This window comes from Tenebrio molitor, chromosome 9, assembly GCF_963966145.1.
Source record: "Tenebrio molitor chromosome 9, icTenMoli1.1, whole genome shotgun sequence".
NCBI classification, from domain to species: domain Eukaryota; kingdom Metazoa; phylum Arthropoda; class Insecta; order Coleoptera; family Tenebrionidae; genus Tenebrio; species Tenebrio molitor.
Window position 1 is genome coordinate 16,329,119 of NC_091054.1, and position 22,688 is coordinate 16,351,806.

General features: G+C 35.1%; 1 protein-coding gene across 1 annotated transcript; it reads right to left on the reverse strand.

Moving 5' to 3' along the window:
• Positions 1-106: 106 nt before the first annotated feature.
• Positions 107-20,950, reverse strand: Mipp1 (Multiple inositol polyphosphate phosphatase 1). Its single transcript, XM_069057651.1, has 8 exons — positions 20,715-20,950; positions 4,868-5,694; positions 1,715-1,898; positions 1,518-1,662; positions 1,307-1,426; positions 1,056-1,252; positions 586-960; positions 107-537 (listed from the first exon to the last, which is right to left on the reverse strand). Coding segments are annotated over exons 1-8 (2,085 nt in total). The 5' UTR covers positions 20,717-20,950; the 3' UTR covers positions 107-302.
• Between the last annotated feature and the right edge of the window lie 1,738 nt (positions 20,951-22,688).

Consider the following 22,688-nt stretch of genomic DNA (forward strand, 5'->3'; position numbering starts at 1 on the left):
GTTGAAAAGTAGTTCCAAAACAGATCCCTGCGGAACCCCAATATGGCTATAATCATGTCCAAACTACTATTTTAACCACACTTTATTAGTTATCAACTACAGAAACTACTCGTTGCATCGAATCTTTATTCAAAACGTCATTTTTACATCTACTGATGAACCGCACTCAACCGGTGCTTAATTACACTTAAAAAGAAAAATGGCGGTCTTCCACTTTTGTACAGTACGGTATCAACGATAAAATATACAAAATAAGTAACAAAACTTAATTTCAATAACTTTGTACTAGCTTACGGATAAATCTAATGTCTAAGGCTAAAAAAGATGGCGATGACACTTATCAAATAAATGAGATAGTTGCGGGGTAGAGCTGCGGCGGCGCTTCGGTCGCAAAACTCCATATTACAATTTTCCGCAGAGTACTGGAGCTTACTCTTTACTGTACTCCAGTTGCAGAGACCGACTGAACACTCCGGATACTCCACTGGGACCTCGTTGAGGAAAAACATGACTCGGTGGCGCTCCCCACCGCGACATCTGCAACCAAACGTTAGTCGAAATAGTCATGGCAAATACCAAACGTACTCGTATAAGACTGCTGCCAGATTTGAGGCTACGGGGTCGATGGTCGAGGTGCGCCACTTGCGGCGCTGCTGTTGGTAGTAGTTTTCGGCTGTGAGGGGTTGGTAGTCTTTGGCGATGCCCATCGCCGTCAGGAATGTCTGGATTGTGATGGAATGGGTGAAGAAAACTGTCACTTTGTTTCCGTTGTTGTTGCCACTGTTAACGGTCGCTTCGAATTTTTCGTACAGATCTTTCAGTGGGGGACAACCCACTTTACCGTTGAGTTCGTTGCCGTAGCCCCCTTTGTAGTAGTATTTCAAATCTTCGGCGTACTCCAAGAGCTTCAGTTGTTCCTTGTTGAAGACCATGCACCAAGGAGAGGGGCGGTCTAAGTCCCTACACAAGAAAAAAAAAAGACATTCTGTTATCTGAACTGGAAACCACCACAACTATTTTCTTTTGACAAGAACTGTATGTCAGTTTGAACCTACCATGATTTCTCGTAGCGGCACATGTCATACATGTCGCTTATAACAGAATCGTTGAGCGAGTATCTGAACCCAAGCCTCCTGAATACGTCCCTGACCATCTGCTGGTACTCTTGCATATGTTTGAACCTCATATATTCATTCAGTGTCTCTGGATTTTCCTCCACGTTCCTGATCCAAGCATTGCAGGATTTAGTAGGCTACGAGACAAACTAAATTGAAAGACATTTGAAAAATGGCGCCCTCTACAATACCTTGATTAACCTATCAGTGTTGAAGACGTTGGCGTGTACTTGATATGCGTTGTTCTTGAACAACCCCTCGATGTAAGCCTGGTAGCTGTCATGAGTCCTATCAGTGTCAGTATATTGAAACTGCAAAACCAATCAGGATTAGTAAAGTCACTAGAAACTAGTGACTCTAAGGATTAGCAATCCAGAGCGACATCTTTGAGCGGTAACTTACACTGTACGTGTTTTCTGAGTAGGGTTCTCGCATCAAGTCTTCAAACTTCGAGGCGTATCGACGTGCCAAGAACTTCATGTCCATGATGCCTTGACTGGTCAGAGCGTTGGAGTTTCTGTCGTTGACAGTTTCGTTCCAGCGCCATCTGTTAACCGCTTGACGATTAAACCAGCAAGAACAAAAACCACTGTTTTTACCTTCTGAAGAGATCCAAGTCTTCGGGGCACAGTCGCCCCTTATCCGGGAAGGACCTCCTCTCGTCGTAATTCTTGATGATCTCGTCATGAACTCTGCTCAACTGCCGCAGTCTGTTGATAGATCTTGCGCTGGGATACCTCGTTCCGTGCCTGTTGATGCTCCAGAACTGGATGGGGCTGCACTCTGGAACAATTACATCGTAATCAGTGTAACAACTTAGTTAAATTGATCGTCAGCTTTAACGAGTGTTAATGGAATGTCAAGATAAGTCATCGTCGCGTCCCTGAGTCATGCCGTAATTTAATAATTTCTTATTAATGCCACACGATAGGAGTATTACTTGTAATTACGGTGGCGGGAGCCAAGAGCATGTGGCCTCGATTATGGAACATACCTGGCGAATTCGAAGACTTGTTGCGTAATACGTTATTACCAGATAGAGAGTTGTTTGATGTATTCAATAGAAAAATATTTTCAAGCAAGAAAAATAATCTGCAAAATTTAAAAACATTTACATATTAGCAAGCTAAAGTCAATTTCATAGACAATTGTCAATCATTAAAACTGTCTTGGAGTACGTAAATGGTAATAGTTACTTATGCGACATGTGTATAAAGAATTACTTTTTTTAGACGTGGAATGCCTACACGCATGAGCGCAGCAGAGGAGTAAAAAAAGTGCTTTGTATCGGTGTTCGTTTTGATTTCCTGCCAAAGTTGGCGTTAAAGAGTCGATTGTGAACGTACCTACTACAGATTACGAATCACGGATCAGCTATTTAAATCTTACGTTTTTACATGAGTGGTGCGTTCAGAATCGATTCTTCAACGACAACTTTGGCCGGAAATTTAAGTGAACACCAGATATATAAATTGCATATGTCATTTTTTGCAATATCACTCTTTCTGTAAAATAAAATGATTACCGAAAAAAATTATTATCTATCTTCAAAATATCATCACTTTTCTACTGTAGTTGCATCAGTAGTGGTAATTATTTTTTTTTATTAATTTCTTATTTATTTAAAATGCTGATCAATGAAATAGAAAAACGTTCTATTATTCTCACCAAGGTAATCCACTGTCTAGAGAAAATAATGAAACAGTTTTCAGTTTGTGTTAATTTATTTGAGTAAAATACTTGAACTATTTATTTTTATAGAGACAACTTTGCGCCAAACTGCGGCAATTTAAAATATCATTAAGGAAACCAACATTATAAAAAACTCGCAGATAGAAGCACGCTATTATTACTGTTTAATTATTTTTAGATCTTTTATTTTCTTCAAGAGATCTAAATATACAAAGCGACTCACTTAAGCGGAACACCTACGAATGATATACTTACTATCTAAATAAATCGATTGAATTTATTTGCATTTTCAAAATTAAAGCTCAAGTCTTATTACACTTTTCATTTTGGAAAAAAGTCACTGCTTCCAACAAATACATGAATGATTAAAATTGGAAAGTTTATGTTGGTAATATTGTAATAACATAATTTTATCAAGTGCTGACATCTGCCCTATGCCAATCTAGGGCCGATAGGACAGTATAATTTGCTTTTGATAGTTTCTGGGAAATAGTTATTTGTATCACAAGGCTATAAACGGTCATTCTGCAAGTGCGAGTACAGTTTGTGGGAAGAGGCGTCACCCGAGGCACCACAAATGCAAGCACTTGCAAAACAGTTTCTGGCCGTGTAATAGGTACACAAAAAAATTTCGGCCAACAATTTATTTAAAACAAAAGATAATATTTTTGTTAAAATATGTATTTCCGCATACGGAATTTATTTTTCTTCCATTGGCAACATAAAAGATCCAAGAAGCGACTGTGACACCACGAAAGTCAATCAATTCCTCAAATACTCAAAACCGTCGTCGTCGTCTCTGTTATTCCTAACCCGTCACCAGTTGTCCATGAGGGTTCTCGACCTGGTGGCCGCCCGCCCGTAAGTCTGATAACCCCCTCGGCCTCTACTGATTCGACTTCTGCTATACACAATGCACAGCTTGCGATAAAAATTGTACAAAAATTCCACATGACATTGACACTCAGTGCCGCCAACCTTCCTGTTTGGATTTTCTCTTGCGAAGGCACGCAAATGTATAATCTGTTTCAAAATCAAAAATCCACTACCTGTTGAATTATGTTGGCAGAAAAAAAGAAATCCCTAGAATAAGTTTCATTTTTTTTGGGTTGGCCCTCCCTCCCGCCATAATTTGACATTGAACTATTGAGTTTATTTACGTACGGTTGGCTTCAAAAAAAACGGGAACTGTCAGAAAAAGTTCTGTCAATTTTATTAAATTTTTATTGTTTGAAACAGCCTTTTAGAATTTAAGTTAAAAAACTGCACTTATCTGTCAGAAATACTACTATCAAACAGACACAAATTGACATAAATTGACAAATTAAATTTCCAATTCACATTAGGTCAAAATTCATTTCCCGTTTTTTTTGAAGCCAACTGTAACACAAAATAATTATTATGGATAAAAAGGTGGTAGCTACCATATCATACCTTGTGAGTGAAATAATAAAATGAGGATAAAAAAACACGATGAACTACGACCAAAACGACTGCCCAACAGTTTTCTTTCATAACCCCACTTGCAGACATACTAAAAACAAAAGTTGGCGACGTTGTCGGTTGTATTTTCGAGGTAAAATGCAGTGTTGGTGGATTTTTGATTTTGAAACAGATTATAATTTTCAAGGCGCTTTAGACCAATGGAAAATCAGTATTTTCTAGACGGAGGGCGAAAAAAACATTTTCAAACCTCTCAAAACAAAAATGAAAAGAAATAAACAAAAAATCAGGAAAATGCTGAAACACGGTACTTCCTCACCGATTTATTACCATTCGAACATGAATGAGATATGAGTAATACATGGTTAGAGTAATTTACCGCTTCGTTTGCACAACTGCGACAATCTTGGCTTGGTATTCGAAAGGCAAAATTCCAGGACTGACACCAGTCATTAATTCTTCGGCTTGCTAATCATTTTTAATTTTTCCATATATGTACTTACAACTGGTACTACTCAAAACTAGTACTTACGACTAGTACTAGCAATTATGAACACAAAGTCTAACGTTTCAGACACCTTCTTGGGAAAATAAATCAAAACCGCAGTACTACATACCTGGTACTCGATGTTGTTGATTGTTCCCTTTCCCGAAAACAATCTGGTACGCCGTCTTCGTAGCAAAATTCAAATAAGGCTGCTCATCTTTAGCGTAACAGTAATCCTGGCAACAATCGTCGTTGGTATCAAAAAGTGGAGTACCGTACTGGGGTCCAGACTGATCGTCGCGATTTCCAGTATGATACTGATCCCTGTTTCTGTTGTACTGGTCCCGATTGCCTCCGTACTGATCCCTATTCCCTCCGTATTGATCCCTGTTTCCTCCGTACTGATCCCTGTTTCCTCCGTTCTGATCCCTATTCCCTCCGTACTGATCCCGATTTCCTCCGTACTGATCGCGGTTTCCGCCATACTGATCCCGATTGGTTCCGTATTGGTCGCGATTTCTGTCATACTGATCGCGATTTCCGTACTGATCGTGATTGGTCACGTGGTACTGATTGCGGTTGTCGTATGGGTCGCGATTGCGGTTGTACTGGTCGCGATTGTCATATGGAGGACCTTGTGGTCCATACTGGCTTTGGTTCTGACGGCCATACTGAGATTGGTTGTATTGGGAGTTGTACTGTCGATCGCGATCATATGGAGGTGGGTTGTTACGGTCGTACTGTCCGTGTGATGGGTTTTGACGGTCATAGTTTTGACCGTACTGAGGATTTCCACGGTCGTATGACTGATTGGGACGATCGTACTGATTCTGACGGTCGTACTGTTGATTCTGGCGATCGTATGGCTCGTTACGATCCCGATCGTATGGTTGAGTATATTGAGCTCTGAGTCCGATGATGGAAAGTACCAAGAAAACTGCTATCCTGGCCAACGTCCTGCAACAAAAACACAAACGGTATTGATACAATCCAGATCTAAACCAGAGCGATTTTTAGAAAGTACGGGTCACAAGTTTTTACCGACTGGTACAATGAGGTTTGCCACGGCAGTGAACGGGCAAGTAAAAAATTTTGGTTGCCGCTGGCGCTCCATCGCTTACAATAAATTAATTGTTTTATTAATCGTACTCCTATTTTAGGTAAGACTATTTGATTGTCGTGCAGACAACTGACTGTAGAAACGAATTCCATCGAGTACCATCACTTGGTACTTCAAGTTAAAAATAAAAAAGTACCGTTAATGAATGCACGCATGGATTTACATGTTGAACCTGGTACGATTGGGCAAGTCACTTCGCAAGTTCGCATGTCAACAACAGAAAAGCGTTTATTGTTGCAACATTTTGTAGTACTGTACTCGTACCATGCATGTGAACAAGGTCACTGCTACAATTATTCTAGAGGACATGTATAACCGCAAAATTTTAAATCGATTAAGTGTTTTTAAAGCCTGATAATCAACACGTTGCTCGAAATTCATCAAAAATCCTTCAGTTTTTCTGGTGCAAAATTTCAGATGGTCTAGATCAAAAAACTGTAACGTCAATCGTAATTTGGTACTACAAGGTCGCAGAAGAACCAGGAAAAACCTACTTAATGTAAACTTTGTGTACGTAACCCTTCATTAGTATTTTTTGTTGCGTTGACGACAGGTGCAGAGGTTTAGCTTTGACCACCGTGACAAAAAGTTCAATTTAAAGTGAGGAGTGAGATTGTGAAAAGTTTTTGTGTTTCACTTGCTTTCTAGTCAAGAACAAGGTACCGGTAGTGCGATAGTACTGAAAATTCTGTAGTACCTAAATGTGTTAAGTTAAAAAAATGCAAGCTGCCAATGATGTTGAAGTGATAGTGATGAAATAAAATGTATGGAATGAATATAAAATGATATGAAAGATGTAGGCAAAAGTTAATTACAAGCATTGTTTTAAGTGAATAGTACCAGAAACATTACAAGCAGTCGTGCAAAACCCATGTACAGATATAAAATAATACCTAATTTTATTTTATTTTTCTTTATTACGAAGTGAAATGAAAGCAATTCTTGCAAAGAGACAAAAAAATTACTGTAGAGTACTGCCGCCTCTTTTTTCCAATTTCCAAAAAGTTTAAATGACCCACGAACCTACCACAAATTTTTCAAACAAGAATTTCTTTTCAGAAAATTTATTCAGTTCTGGTTAAGACATCTTCACCTCGACGCAGATTTAGAATTTATGGAAAATGTTATTGCCCATTAAAAAAAAACTTGTAATGCAACCTTCTAAAGATCTTACAAGAACTTTTGGTAGTACCAAATTTCTTGATTCTCTGTCAATGAGGGTACAGGGAGTACAAGTTGCTACAGACGACTGGCTCGTCGCTCCCGATGTGCCTCAAGGTTCTATCTTGGGTCCTATTTTGTACGACAATTTGCCATACTCTTTCTTAAAAAAATGGAATATTTTGTAGATTACACAACTATAGGAAAGGGGGCGGACCTTACGTTATGACTCTTAATAATCAGTTTAATCAATCTTGATTTAAAGTTTTTGATAACATTTTCATTTGAGGTACTGGGGACTAGTCACAGTTTTAAAACGTAACTCTTAACTTAACGAGAGTTGTTTAGCATATTTAATTACTATTTAACCAAAACGTGACTAACATCTATCTGTGACTAACGTATAGGTGGAAATAACCGTTAAGAGGTTTAAAAAACATGAGTAGCTAACCACTTTGGTAAAAAAAATATATTCAGCGTATCCATTATAGGCTTGCACTAATCTATATCTGCCAAGCCACATTCATAATTTTCTTTTATTTTTATTTCGTTATTTCAATCTATTATAAGTATTTTATGTGAGTTTCATAAAACGTAAAGTGGAAAATTAAAGGTTGTGAAGTGAATATTTCGCATTTAAAGCAAATGAAATTTAATTCGACTGAATTCAGAGTTTAATGATCTGAAGAGTCATATTGACGGTTTAAAAAGAAGCAAATATAAGCAACAAATTTCAGCTAAATTGATGTTTAGCGTTGAAAACGTTAAACGAGTTTTAAATACGATCAGGTTGGTGACATGCGGTTTGAGGAATTGAAAGAATTTCAGTTTTATTTCTGACGGAAATGTTAATAAATTTAACGAATAGAAGAAAATTATTTTTTTATGTTAACCTTCAAATACAGGGTGTCCCAGAACTGCTTCGCCAGAGAAAAAAGGGGTATTTGGGTAAATGTGATAATCTGAATTTTAAAGAAAAAAAGTTTGATCTCAAGAGATAAATGAGAAAAGGCATCACAAACTTGACCAATCAGAACTGAGCACCATCAAGGTAGGATTACCGCAATTTGCGTTGCTGGGATATTCCACATCAGAAAACGTCAAATTTCGAAGTAAACTTTTCGTCGATTGTTACTCTATCAATCATTATTTTTGCTGTCTAGCAACCTGTCCGATTTTTTAGTAATACCTGAGGACGAGCCTCTGGGATTGGTGAAATTGAAAACTTTATAACACGGGTATGTGAGCTACAGGATTTTTTTTTTATAAAATGGAGTCCCTTTTGCTGTCGGCAATTGTAGGACAGGTTGTATAACCAATTGTTAAGTGTATGATGAAAGATTTTGAATTTTAAAATGCATTTAAATTGTATGGAAAGTTCTGTGAAAACTTTCAATTGGTGAGAAATAAAAGCACACTTATTATTTACAATAACAAATTATTATGACTAATAACGAATGATATTTGTCATTTTATGTGAATCAGAAAAACGAATCCTATTAAATTTTATGAACCAGAACTTGTAATGATTAATCACTGGAGACATGTAAACACGAATCCAAGAATATTACATGCATCTACATTTTTTATTCTACCGCGTGAGCAACAATTACTGTTTGGGTTGGCAATAAAAAAACTTTACTTGAAATTGGCAAGGCTGTGAATTGTACCTATTTTTTGATATAAATTTCAAATTTAAACGTCTTGGTTTTTGTAGTCTTTTGTTGATAATAATTGGAGTCATTTGGATCAGCATCTTTAATTTAAATGCCTTTCCCTCGCTCTAACTTGTTTGTTTTTAAAAACTCTCCAATTTTCAATAAACCGTTGTTTCGCATATAACCTAATTTTCGGCGATGAGTATATCAAATCAGTAAATCACACGTCACTTCTGGTATGTGACAAATCTAGCCAACAGGGACGCAAAAAAGTCACCATATTTATTACCAACTCAAACAGTACCTAATTGTTGCTCACGAGGTATTTGCAATCCCAAATATACAATATTTAATATAATGTGATCAAATTAATTTTACATGAAGAGTGCTTTGTCATATCATTTAATGGGGCAAATGCCAGCCCAAAGCATTTTAATCTGAAATGTTTTTGATCACACGATATTTCTGATGTTATTTATACAGTTTTTGAGAAAAAACTTTTCTATTTTACGCTAATACTTTATTTATTATTAAAATGTGAACATATATTCATGTATATTGTTTTTATTTAATCTAAATTTAAAGTGAATAGATGTGACAATGAGTATTGACTGGTGCTGACAGTTTACAGTAAAATTTGCCACTGCTAACTTTAGACAAAAAAAAAACACCACTCTTGATTACACAAAATTCCATCTTGTTACACTTTTTTTTTCTATTTCACTGTTACAAAGAGCATTGTGTGTAACTGAAACAGTTGTACAAAGTTGAATTTTGTATCATCGTTCTAGTGATTATTCAATATGGGGTTGGTATTGGTAGTAGAATTTCTGTAAATGTCAATATTTAATGTAATGTCAAAAATGAATCTGAATCCATGTTGTAGGATCAAAGTAAACTATTAAAGGGGTAGATTACGAGTATTATTGTAACAAAATATGGGAGACAATCTGAAATTAAATTTTAAATGAAATGTCATTGCTTCATGAATACCAACCCAATGCCATTAAAATAAAAGGCACCATACCCGGGATGCCGAACAGATGTAGTAATAAAACCGCCCCCTAGTGCCCGCGTATTTTAAACAGCAGCTTCCAATTGGCTTATTCAAAACGTGCGCATATTTTTGAAAGCATGATGTACACTTTTGTTCATGGAAAAAGCGTACAAGTCTTGGGAGAAATGTTTGCAATTTTTTTGCTGTGTAAATACGACTTGATTTTTGTTTCCATGTTTACCCATATTATCAGGTAAGAATTTACAAACGAATTTTGATTATACGAGCCTTAAAAGAACCCACAATGAACCTTGAAAATAAAGAATAATATGTACTTATAATGTTGATAACAGTAACATGAGAGGGGATATTAAGTACACTTTTACTGACTGAAATCGAATTATTTCAATTATCTGCTACTGACAATGACAGTGACATCATGTACTGGTAAATCTGATTTACACAAACCAAATCTACGTGTATGCTTTTTCAGTGAACAGAAGTGTACATCCACAAAAATTAATTGACGGCATCTCATTAGGTTTTAACTTCCCTTCAGCAGTTTGATCACGTGTTCATGTTTGGTGAAGATGTGCACGTCAATGCATGCAACATTTTTCTCAGTTTCTATCAACTATATAAGATATTTTATAAGAATGACAAATGGCAGAAAACCTGCCTCATTGTGAAACATGCTTCGGCGTACCTATATCGTTCTGCGGAACTAAAGCCACATCCCTTTTTTTATTACGTACTCCACTTAGGTACACACTTTAGATAATTATTTTATATTTTTAATTAAAAAAAAATTAAATTAATCAAGGCGAAATTGAAAAACAAAAGTGTTGTAGAATCATTTTCAAGTATCTTATTTCTGTTCTTGAAAAACAAAATTAATTCGAAAGAAGTAGACGTTAATGTAAGAAAATCATTAGATTATTTTTTCATTAAACTTAATTAACTTAACATTGCAAAACATACAAGAACGAAATAAAAAAAAATAGGAGCAATAACTATTTTTGTTCGACACTGTCAGAATTTGAGAATTTTCGCCTGTGTGAACGGATTTTGATAAATTTGACAACTTGTCAAAACGAAACGTCAAGCTAATTTTAAAGATTTTTAGCGATTTGTAGCCTTTAAGGGGCTCATCGAACAAAAAAACGTTGTATTCAACTCGTTCTTGTGTAATTTGGGCTTTTTTGGCACTCGTGGACCTTTAAAACTCGAGTGAAACGAGAAACTGGTCCACTCATGCCAAAAAAAGCCAAAATTACACACGAACTCGTTAAAAAAATAACTATTTTATAATATTAAAAAATTATTGGTTTAAAAATGTGAATTAAGGCCAGTCAAATTTAACACATTAACAGATCAAAAATTAATTTCCAAAGTCGTGGATGTTAATAATAAGCAAAAAATAAAAAACATGAGGGTCTTGAACGAGAGGGTTGAGGAACAAAAATAACACCAAATGTGTTAGGCCATATCTAACTATCTACACACATCTACACATTCTGTAGCAGGAATAATAAAAGAAAAACTCCCTCGCAACTGACCTTTTGCAAAACTGCTCTTTGAACAATCATCATACAATTTTCTATGAATTGTTATATAAACCATTGAAATTAATTATCTGTGACTAAACTGTATAGTGTGACTATAAAACCATTATCAAAGCGTGGATACAATTGTTTTTTTTAACTAACCATAATTCGAAACCGTTTAGGTGTCATAAATCTAAAATTCTCAAAATCTATCTCAGCTGGCAAATATATGACCACACATGTAGACCATTATTTTTTAATAGTTCTAGTAATACTCCTATTTACAAATTTTTTTATTGAAAAGTCCCAGTTAAATCATTACACCATCCATCAGATTATTGTTCAACTACATTTAAAAAAATGTGTATGAAATATTTATTGAAGTTGATAAACTGTAACACAGTAATTACATTCAAGTGTCTACAGGATAATAAATATTAACAATATTTTCACCATAAACAAATCACAAACCAAATTGAGGAAATTTATAATTAGAATTGTTACGTCTCCAATCGAATCGATTCGCATATTGACAGATAAGATACCACAATACTCACAAACGTGATTCATGAAACGATTGGAATTTTTAAAACGTCATATTATCACTTTAGACCAACAGAATGTTTACGACGTCATCCAGTATCACGTTCACTATCAATTACGATTTTAAAAAATTAATCATCTTCTTTAAATCTTTAATTTAAATCATTTTCAATCAAAACAATACAAATTTTTGATCTACAGGGTGAGTCATAGAATTCGCCTCATTATGACATTTTACAAAACTATCTTACTTGAAACAACCACTTTTTCTTTTTTATCATCTGAAAAATAGAAAAAACAGCGATATTGAAACATAAGTAAGTAGGTATTTGAGTTTCAATAAAAATGTTCAAAAATTTCATTTTGTGTTGATGAAAATTGTAGAGCCGACTTTAGTTCAAAACTAACATCTTACCAAATAAAAGACCAAAACGTTTTATTTTTTGGACCTCCACAATAATAATGCAAAACAAATATGAAATATAATATTAATATTGGGGAATCTGGAAAAGTGCCCCAATGCTTGCAGCATTTCCACGTTGAATGGCAAGGGAAATCCTCTCGAAAAGGAATTTCTTTGATTTTGAATCGCCTGATTCCGCGATAAGTCGGTTTCTGATGACATTAATGAAGTCGATGGCTTCTTTGCACCAAGGGCCTAAGGTTTCAAATGCTAAACCTTTAAACACGTAGTTTGACGAAATGATTGAACTATATTTGCTATGTTTGCATTTGCAAGCCATTTCAGCGGCAGAACCTGAGACTTCAGATGATTTCAATACGTAACTGTCTGCAAGTGTATCTACAACAGTAACGTCCCAAACCAAAAGTTGACCTTTAATCCACGGTACTAAAGTCATCCCATCTGGGCGTTTTCCGTCATCCCGAGACAGTCCGTTTGGTTCTAAAGTTGAATTCACATGAATAGAAGTTAAAGACCGGTTGATAATGGAATTAATTTCAGTGTGTCTTGAAAATCTACCACTGCTTTTGAAACAACTTAGACCGTGGGTGCCAATTTCGTCAACTTTCGCATTGAAATTATTTTTTAAAACATGAATTGGATTCGAAATGTTTAGAATCGTTTAGAAGCCTCACAAAGAAAATGTCTATATTTCTTATTTTTTTAATGTTTATTGTTTGACGTTTAAACAATATTGCAAATTTGGAAACTAATCCATATTCGAATCTTTCGAATTTATCGCTTCTGGACAAGAACGTACATTTTTTGAAAATGTACAAAATATTAAATGGACACCTGTATATTAAACACTGTATGTTACCAGCGAGAATTTATTTGACGTTAAATTGCTTGCCAGGTACAAAAGTTGTGGCAAGCAACTCTTCACGTCCACTTCCTATTTAGAAGTCAATGAACCTCAAAACCCAAATTTCACACTTAAACCAACCCTAAATTTCCCTCGATTGTTCAAACCAGACGGCCATCTTGTCAACAATTCCGCCAAACCAATTGAACGACTGGGTCAAAAATTCGTAGAAAGTTCAAAGATAAAAAGTACGTGGAGAACGCAACAACGCGATAATCTCCTCTCAGTAACTGGAAAAATAAACACAACAACAAAAATAGTCAGTCGCCTCTAATTAAATTACACGTTTACGGCTGTTTATCAAAGGTCAAAGAGATGATTCAGTACCATCCGCGATTCGAAAGGAAAAAAGAGGTGCTAACAGGATTTCGTAGGCGCTAATTGCGAAACATTCAAGAAAGTGGAGGTCTCGCGCGAACTGGACTGCCGAAAAAGTGTCACAGTTTCTACTTTGCACTATCACACGGTGCTATCAGCGGTTTTTATCTTGACAGACTCCAAATAGGAGTCGGCAAGGAGGTGTATCAACCAGACTGTTCACTATCGAGTGAGACGCCGATAGACGAACGCGCAGTCGGCGAAAATAGGTCGTACCTTTAAATAGCTTACGGTACTGCCTACACTCTTCTGGCCAGCTCGGATAGTTTCTTCCATTTGTAAACACAACTAGGAGCCGGTTACGCCCAGTCATTTGGAAACCTCTACGACAGACGCACATCGCAGTTTCACTCCAGGAAAACTCCCAAGGTGAGTACGAGTACTAGTTTTCTCCAACCCACTTTGACTCCCCCAGATGGCCAACCCCCTCACCCTGATCCTGTGGTTGGTGGTGCTGATTTGTTTCTCGTACTTTGTGGCGGGATTCTGCGCGTTTATTTACATCTGGGTCTACCCACTCACCGTATGCTTCCCAGCGCTAAAGGTGAGTACTCGTGTGTCCCATTGGGTACTACTCGTATACTAACCCTTCGATTTAGGACGTATCGGACCTGATGCTGCAAGGGTTGCAGTTTCCGCACTACTGTGCCGAGAAAATGGTCAGCTGAAGAATTTTTGCGTACTGTAGGTTATGTTCCACGTCACGTGTTCAATTTATCGTTTATTTATAATATTTTTATAGCCTGATTTGTGTAACAAAATGATGGTTTAATAGTTATTTTCTAATAAAATTTCAATGGCGTATCGGTGTATTGTTTTTCGAAGAATGGAGTGAAAAATTGATTGGTTCGATTTTTCGTCGAAAGTTCAAGACCGGAGGTCTGTCGATACTCAAGAGTGAAAAGGTTCGAGCCGTCAAAGTCGGGATTGTTAATTATTTACACAATAGTTACCCTCTCGGCCAGGATGAATCACAGAAACAACGAGTGGTGATTGAATAAACAGCGTAGGTCAAATAAGACCCCACCTCAGATAACGCTAAAAATAAAATAGTTTTGTTTATCACTGTTTTTCTGGCGAAAAAATGAGTGATTTATCAGATTGAACCAGCTAAAGATTCGTTTTTGTTACAAGGATAAGATTTTAAGTGTTGTTGTATGAAGTTTATGAAATTATTACTTTATTTTGTGTGTTGAGTGACTCGTAAAAAATATTCTGCTGAAATTGCTTCTGCTAAACCAACAGTTGTTGACTTCTACGTTATGCAAGTGAAGCTCTGAAACAGGTTGCAGTTCTACTTTCCACAATAGTATGTATAGGCGCCGCAAGTTACATAATTTATCAGAACATGTGGTGCAGCCAGTTGCACTACGTAATCTTGAATATATTTGGAGAAGAGAGCGAAAGGAAATATTTTAAATATAAATTAATCACTTTAAAATAAAAACGTCTTGACTGACAATACCTAAAAAGGTAAAAGACCATGGGACAGGGAAGTTTGTTGGTACATATATAGGGTGTTTGGTGTTTACGGTGACAAACTTTTCTGAGATGCACAGCTAGGTTAAACGGACAACTTTTCTTAGAACATTTTTTTCAATTTGCTTTTTTTATTATACTGAACTAAACTGAGTAAACTCTGTTTCCACTGTTTGAGAGCCACTGTTCGTATCTGTAATTATTAATACCAAGCTAATAATGATTTGTAAAGGAAAATGCCTTAGCTGCCGCCTTTATAATTTAGAAATCCGGTAGATCTCACACAGCGGTTCTTCAAATTGAAAAAATGATCACTAAAAGATTATAACATACTGAAAAATTTTATTAGAATTAAAGTTTTATTTTGTCTATTTCTTTACACAGGAGAATTATATACCCTTATACCCCAAACACCCTGTATTCAGACCACTAAGGGCCGGTTGCACCAACGCCAGTTAAAGTTAACTGTGGGTTAAAATGCTTCGTTACTTTAGTTACCTATTGTTATAACAATGTGTTTGTATATTTTAATCTGTAGTTAAATTTAACTCAGGTTGGTGCAACCGGCCCTAAGAAGTCCAGATCTAAATCCCACAAGACTGAAAATATGCCTGTATTTTTTTTTTTTTGTTAAGATTTAAATGGAACATTATATTTTTTTGTAGTTATAGTTTTATTTTTTATCCGTTATCAATAAACCTCATGTAATAGGAATGTTTATCTAATATTATTATTATTCAAAATAATTACTTCTTAATCTTATCAAACAATAAAAATAATTGATTTTTTTTCTTGTGAAACGGATGTAATAAAATAAATAAAAATAAATAAGTTTGAAAAGACATTTTTTATCTACGAAGAAATTAGGCAAAATGAAACACTTAAAACTTAAAAACAATATTTTTAATAATGACCAGAAAATCGTGGAATTGTTTCCTTTCAACTAGTCGTTACTAAAAGAAACAGTAGAAAAATGAAACCATATGGCCAAGATAAAACATTAAGAAGTGTGATTAACATTTATTGAAAGTGTTCTTTAAAGTCTTAAATAAAATTTAAAAAGAAAATCATTGAAAAAAGTTGTTTAAAAACAACACAAACGTAAAATAAATAAAAAAGACAAATCAATACAGGTGACATTGAAAGTTGTGCAGATATTTTAACCAGTGGTAGAACTCCACAATAAGTAACTATTGAGCGAACAATGCCTTGTACAGTCGTTGACCAAAATAAAATAGGACAAAGTAAATTTCGATTGTGTAATTCGATATTTTTGCGAAATCCATCTCTTAGGAAACAAAAGTGTCAAAAATAAAAAAACAATTCTGATAAGTGTCATCATTCGACAATATTTCAAAAACTCAGAATCATTCAATTGAACAAAGTGACAGTGACGAGATGACAAGTGAAAAAACACAACCTAACTTTTTGTAAATCAATCGTCAAGTCAAATCAAGTTGTAATCTGAGACACATACGCCTCAGTTACACTACACAAATCTTTGAATTATGAAACTGTCTAAGGTAACACTTTGTCCTATTTTATTTTGGTCAACGACTGTACAAATATTGATATTTTTCGAGAAAAAAGGGGCTCAAAGTGTTTTAAAAAAACTTTTGGAGCCGCTGAATGGGTCAAAAAAAATCACAGTAGACTTTCTTGTTGTCATTTAATTCAAAATAAAGTCACTTTGTCAAGAACCTCAATCTTAACCTCAATTTAACTCAAAAATGATTTTCACCAAGCTGGAGAAAACCGATATGGTTTTGATCTATGGTGAACTCCGTGGACATTCACACAGCAAATCTACGGTAAAAAGTTTCCTCAAAGGATATATCCCAATGCACGAACCTTTGTAAACGTTGTACAGCATTTTCGCGATTTCGGGTGTTTCGAAATGAATAAGCTCGATCTTGGCCGCCAACTAGAAGATCGCATTTTAGTTGCAGAAGAAGGAATTCTTCACAAAACTGAAAACCAGCCACGAATAAGTAGTTTTTCAATTAGTACTTTCGCATTTTGAATTGATTTGAACTTTCTTGGACACGTCATTCTGAAGCAGTGAAGCTGCTATGTATTCTCTGCTGCTATTGCAAAAGATGGCAGGCATTTTGAGCAACTTCTTTGATGATTCATTTTATGCTTTTACTCACAATTACAGTCTTTTTACTTTGTTGTCTAAGCCTTTGATGTTTTCTGAATAAGTTGAAGGCACTATTTTATCGTCACTCTCAAAAATTTAACAATAAAAATCAAACATAACCTCGAATTATAGAAAAACTTGACATTTTAGATTGGTCGTACGTCAAAACTGCCCGCCAAATTTTCAGCGGTTCCCAAACAAAGTGATTCCTTTGTTTCTCTTGAAAACCATTAACATTTGTATAAGGCAAGTTGGATTATTTTGCCTTGTTTTAACACGTACAGTAGAATAGAGTAAAGTAGAGTAAAATATCTGCACAACTTTCAAAATCAGACTGTATGTAGGTATTTGTTGTAGTACATACTTTATTGGGCAAATAAATCAAATAAAACAGTGAATTAAAAAAAAAATAAAAATCTAAAAGCAAAAGACAGGCTTTTATAATTATCTATACATAATTTTTTTGAAGTGAAACTTTTTATGGGAGGGTCTTGAAATTCTGATCGGCAACCTTTTTGTGTGACGAAAAGTAGTGGGGGTGAACACTATCGGGTCGAGTGGGAGCGAGAATCCATTTAGCGCGTAGGCAAAGCACTGGCACAGCTGCGCCGGCGCGTGATCAAAAATTGTGGCGGCCCCAGATATCAGATTCAAACGTGCAAAATAATAGTTCTTTTCGATATAAGGACGCTGTCACATCATTTTTCAGGTCAGGTCAGGTCAGGTATAGTCGGCGTTTTAATTTTCAATATTTAAAATCCGCGCTTAAAGAGTTAGCGGCGGAGCGTGCTTTGGCCACGCGCTAGATGCATTCTCGCCGAGTGGGAGCAGGGTCTCGCACAACGTTTGCGCCAATATTTCCATCTCACTTAAATGTAAGTTAATCTGTTTGACACGATACAAACATCCCTTAAAATTGTGTATACTTTTGTCTTTGTCACACTCACGGCATTTATATCGATAATGTCCTCCCTTTAATTTGGAGGCTTAAAAATGAACCATGAGTTACGATATTGTTTAGTGTTATGTATACAATTTTGTCGTGAATATGCTATTTAAAAGTGATTGAAGAATAATTACAATGTTTCCCTGTAATACAAAAGTTTCACTTCTATCGTGCGTCTTTACGACACGTTCTGTTTTTTTTCTACAAATTTTTATAAAACCAAATGATGTTAGTACAGCCGATTGCAAAAAAAATCGAGAACATCAAATTTTCTATAGTTTAATTCATCCTTCTTGTTGTCAATTTTGATGTTACCGAGACAAGTAAAATGTCAACTTTTTCATTTTTTACGTCTGACATAATAACATTCCTTGTGTCAGAGATAACCTATTTGAAAAAGCATGCCTTTAAAAGTCAGAAAAGCCTGATTTACATTGTGTTAAAAATAGGAAAATTCAGTGCTCTTGATTCTTATGATGTAGGTACGATCATTAAATTTTGGACATCATTTTTCTGTCATATAAAAAAAAATACTCTACATCATGCTTTATTAAATTGTCACACATGAATATCATCATGTTTTTGATACTTTGTTGACATGGTCATAATTAGGCTGGGAAATTTTTTAAATCTGTGACAATCTAACCAAATTTTGAAATGACATTGACGACCAAAATTTATTGCTCGCGACAGTTCAATTTGTCAATATGAGCGATGACAAAATATTAAATTTATAGTTTTTATTTATTTATTTCCTATTTTTTATTAATTAAAACCTCGTTCTATTCCATTTGTCTGATTGTTAAAACTTCTTGAATGTTTTGTTGGTAAATCTGTCATTCACATTTTCAAAATTGACACAACAATCAAAATTGAGGTTATTAACACATAAAGGTCGTTTTAGAATGTATGACAGCACGATGACACTAGCGTCCAAAATTTATTGATCGCGACCGTACTTGATTTTTTTGCAATCGCCTTTACGATTAAATTTTTCCTACAACAGAGAAAATCAAATGGAATAAAGGGTTTACATTTTGTTTTGTTGAAATCTCGTTTAGACGAAAAATCAAAACAAGCCAAAACAATTTGACCGATTGCAAAATAAAATTGTTGACAAACAGAAAAAATATATTACAGATTTATTTTAGCTAAAAGGAGACACAAATAAAATCAAAATAAAAACCAGTCAGTGAGTTTTTATAAGGATTCAAAAATGAAAATCTAATTAAATAAAGGTAAAACACTTAATCCAAAATAAACCATTTAGGTTGACAACACAATAACTAATTAATAAATAGGTAACTGCAATTTTTTATTTTATTTGTTAAACAGACGAAATAAAACAAATTCTCTTTACTAGTTTGTAATCAGATTAAGGAATTTATTGTAAAAGTGAGTTAAATTGTTTCTAACTATCAGACCCAACCCAACACTTCACGTCGAGTTTGACACTTTAATAAAATAATTAGATCACTCGCGCACTTTAGATAGAGAAATTTAATTCACTTCTTAACAGCAATTGACTTTTATTATCTACATTTAACGACCTCACTCTAATTCTCGATCAAAATCGATTCCCGCCTGTCCAAAAATTTCAAATATCACCTGCCGACGTGTACCACTCAAATAAAGAAATTCAGTTAACACGTGAGAAAATAATACAAAAGGTTTGGGAGCGGTAGTTAAACAATAAATACGAATGCGAGTCTCATCACAACAAAGAAACTAAATTTTTTACAAATGTATTCAACTGTCCAAAAGTACTGTTCAGAACTTGGAATATCTTCCGGCACAAGTTTTGTTGACAATAAAAAAAGAAAGTTTCAATATATTTGTTAGAAAAGATCTTTTGTAAATCGGTCAAGGATAGATTAATAAACAAAAATAAGAAGAAATTACACAAAAAATAAATTTTCAAAAATTATCACATCAGACTGTGGTTATCACATGAGAGTGTGATGTTCAGTTGCGGTTACATAAATGTACATCACGCTCATCTCTCTTCATGACTGTCAATAAACAATCACATATACAAAACAATTCATTCGGCGAATTTACGACGCCATAAAACATTTTAAATAAATGCCACTGCATAAGGAGAAAATTCATTGAATGTCTCTCCCCAAAGGGGTACTAACAGTACTAAATTTAGACGCCACAATTATCTCCCCAAAAGTATGCAAATCAGTATGCAAAAAAGCGTCGTGCGATTATTTTAATGTCCAACGACTTTATGTCGGTTGAATGAACTGTACCTCCGGAAGAAAAGTTTTGCACGAATGAAAAAAAAATCCATCTGCCTGTGCTGTTTATCTAGAGATTAATGCCTTACATTGATAACTACCTATTGTTCCATGTAATCGTATTGAATTATTTCTGAAGTGACTCAACCCAACGGAAAAATGTTTGCTTTCAACAGTTTCGGCTAGTCTGGGCCAAGATAGCAACAAGAGCGAAACGCCACCTCAGAAAAAGAAATGCAAAGAAGTGCTCCAACCGCAAAACCGTTAAGAATCGAGTCGAAAAATTCGTTGCAGAATCGAGACAAACCTCACCTTTAAAAATAATTGTGACTTAACAACAGTCCGGAGGCGTGTTTGCCATCGCAAAAACAATAAAAGCACGACCGCATCTACGGGTGCAAAAGTGCGTGCAGACCTAGCTACATACTTACATTTTGGGCGAGTGGTGAACGACTGGGGTGAACTAATCACAAAACAAGTCCGGCACGCCCGGATTAATCCGCACAACAAGCGCGATCCGCGTCGGCTTATGGTCAATACAGAACAGGTTGAAGAATTGTAAAGGAACTCCAACTTTGGCTCTATCCCACTCGGTTCTTAAACACAACACACCTACATGGACAACGGAGCTGCAATGGACATTTCGTGCTAGCCGGAGCAGCGCATTAAGTCACCTGGTGTGATCGAGCGACGGATGAGGGGTCACGCAACGCTAGACTTAAGTCACTTCTTCGGCGAGGGAAACTGATGCGGCTCTTACCTTGAAAAGTTTTGTTGATTGGAAATGGTGACCCCAGATAGGTGGGGTCAAGAAACTGCGCGGGGTTGTTATATAAGGAAGATTGGAATCATTCGGAAGGTCGATGACTGAGTGGACTCGATAGTAGCTATTAATTTTTGAATTATTTATTTATGGAAGAAGGGTGAGATCTGGTGGAGATCGATACGACTAACTAAATACGCAGTTTTTTATTTGAGTTGGAATTAATTTTTATGATGGTGTACCTAATAATGCAAACTCAATGTTAGCACAAGTGATAGATTAAATAAATATTCGGTGACCTTTACTGATGAAATTTTCTCCAATATCCAAAAATGGAGAGTTGAGAACTTTTTTCGTTCTTGATGAAGACTTAAAAATATAAAGTTCTCATTCGTCATACAAATAGTGTCGACGTACCTACCTACATAATTTACTTTTTCATTAGGACCACGCTAATTAATGTTTGTGATAAATAGTTTTGTATAATTTGGATACCTAGTTCGATTAGAAGGTTTCGTTATGTTCAAAGGCACAGTGGTGCTTCGTAAAATTTATTTATTGCAACGACTATTTACCAACGGTGATGAAAAAGAGCTGTAGAGTTTATTTGCACATTCTCGTTCTGTTTGATTTATTTTACTTAAACAAACATATTCACGAATAGATAAACGCGGTTAGAAGAATCAGCCTGGAGAAAGTTGAATCAAAAGTAAATAGCACTAGTGTCGTCACTGTCTAAATCACCTATAAATAATAAAGATTTTTGAAACTGTCAAGTTAAAAACTTCAAAATTGTTTTAATTTTTTTCTAGAAAAAGAAAAAAATATTTGGGAATATTTAGAGGTACTCAGGGGTATAGGTAATCTTGGTAGTTAAATTATTTACTGTTTCATTAGGTGTGCACTACAAAAAAATTTGTGCTCGAAGAACATGATTACTCGACGAATTTTTATATTTTTGAAATTGTTTTTTAAATGTGGGTGAGATGTGATGACAAGAAACTGCAAGGCAATATAATTTATTTATTCTTTGTAAAATATTTGGCTTTCAGTGATCAATAATAGGTACAGTAATCTCTTTCTAAGGAACTCAATGTTAGGACACATTTTCGTTGAAAAATACCACAAACGGTAAATTAAGGAAGAACTAATACTGTTGCAAATATTGCAAATAATATAAGACTGATGTTGATAAGAATTTCTTATCACCCATTTTCAGACAGTTAATAAGAATTAGTGTCTTAAGACAGAATTCTGTCAGGATCAATGAGGTCTAAAGATTTATCAAAAACTGTTCTTGATAAAACATGATGTAGTAAGTTATTCCAAGTAGGTATGTTGGACACTTCTAAACTGTGTTTCAGAGTTTTCGCACAACATTTAATAATTAGGAATAATTTTCTTTTCTTCTATCTATTATTTAGGTGGCTTTTCAGTGTCAGCAAAGTTTTCTTTTAAGCAGAAAAAATTCTATACTAACATCTTCAGACTGGTTAAAAAATAAGGAAATGCATTCAAAGCGAGCAACACCATAAAATTGTTTGTGAGAATATTTTGTCGTTTGACACAAAATCTGTTTGTTCTAAAATTTGTCAAATGGTGTTTAGTTCAAGATGTTTCTATCTAAGGAGTTCATTGATTA

What these genes read in the sequence shown, in the direction of transcription:
- Mipp1 (XM_069057651.1), bottom strand. An exon ending in ACTCAGAAAACACGTACAGT is followed by an intron (nt 1,427 to 1,517) that starts GTAAGTTACCGC and finishes TTGGTTTTGCAG; the next exon opens with TTTCAATATACTGACACTGA. An exon ending in ACACTGATAGGTTAATCAAG is followed by an intron (nt 1,253 to 1,306) that starts GTATTGTAGAGG and finishes TTTGTCTCGTAG; the next exon opens with CCTACTAAATCCTGCAATGC.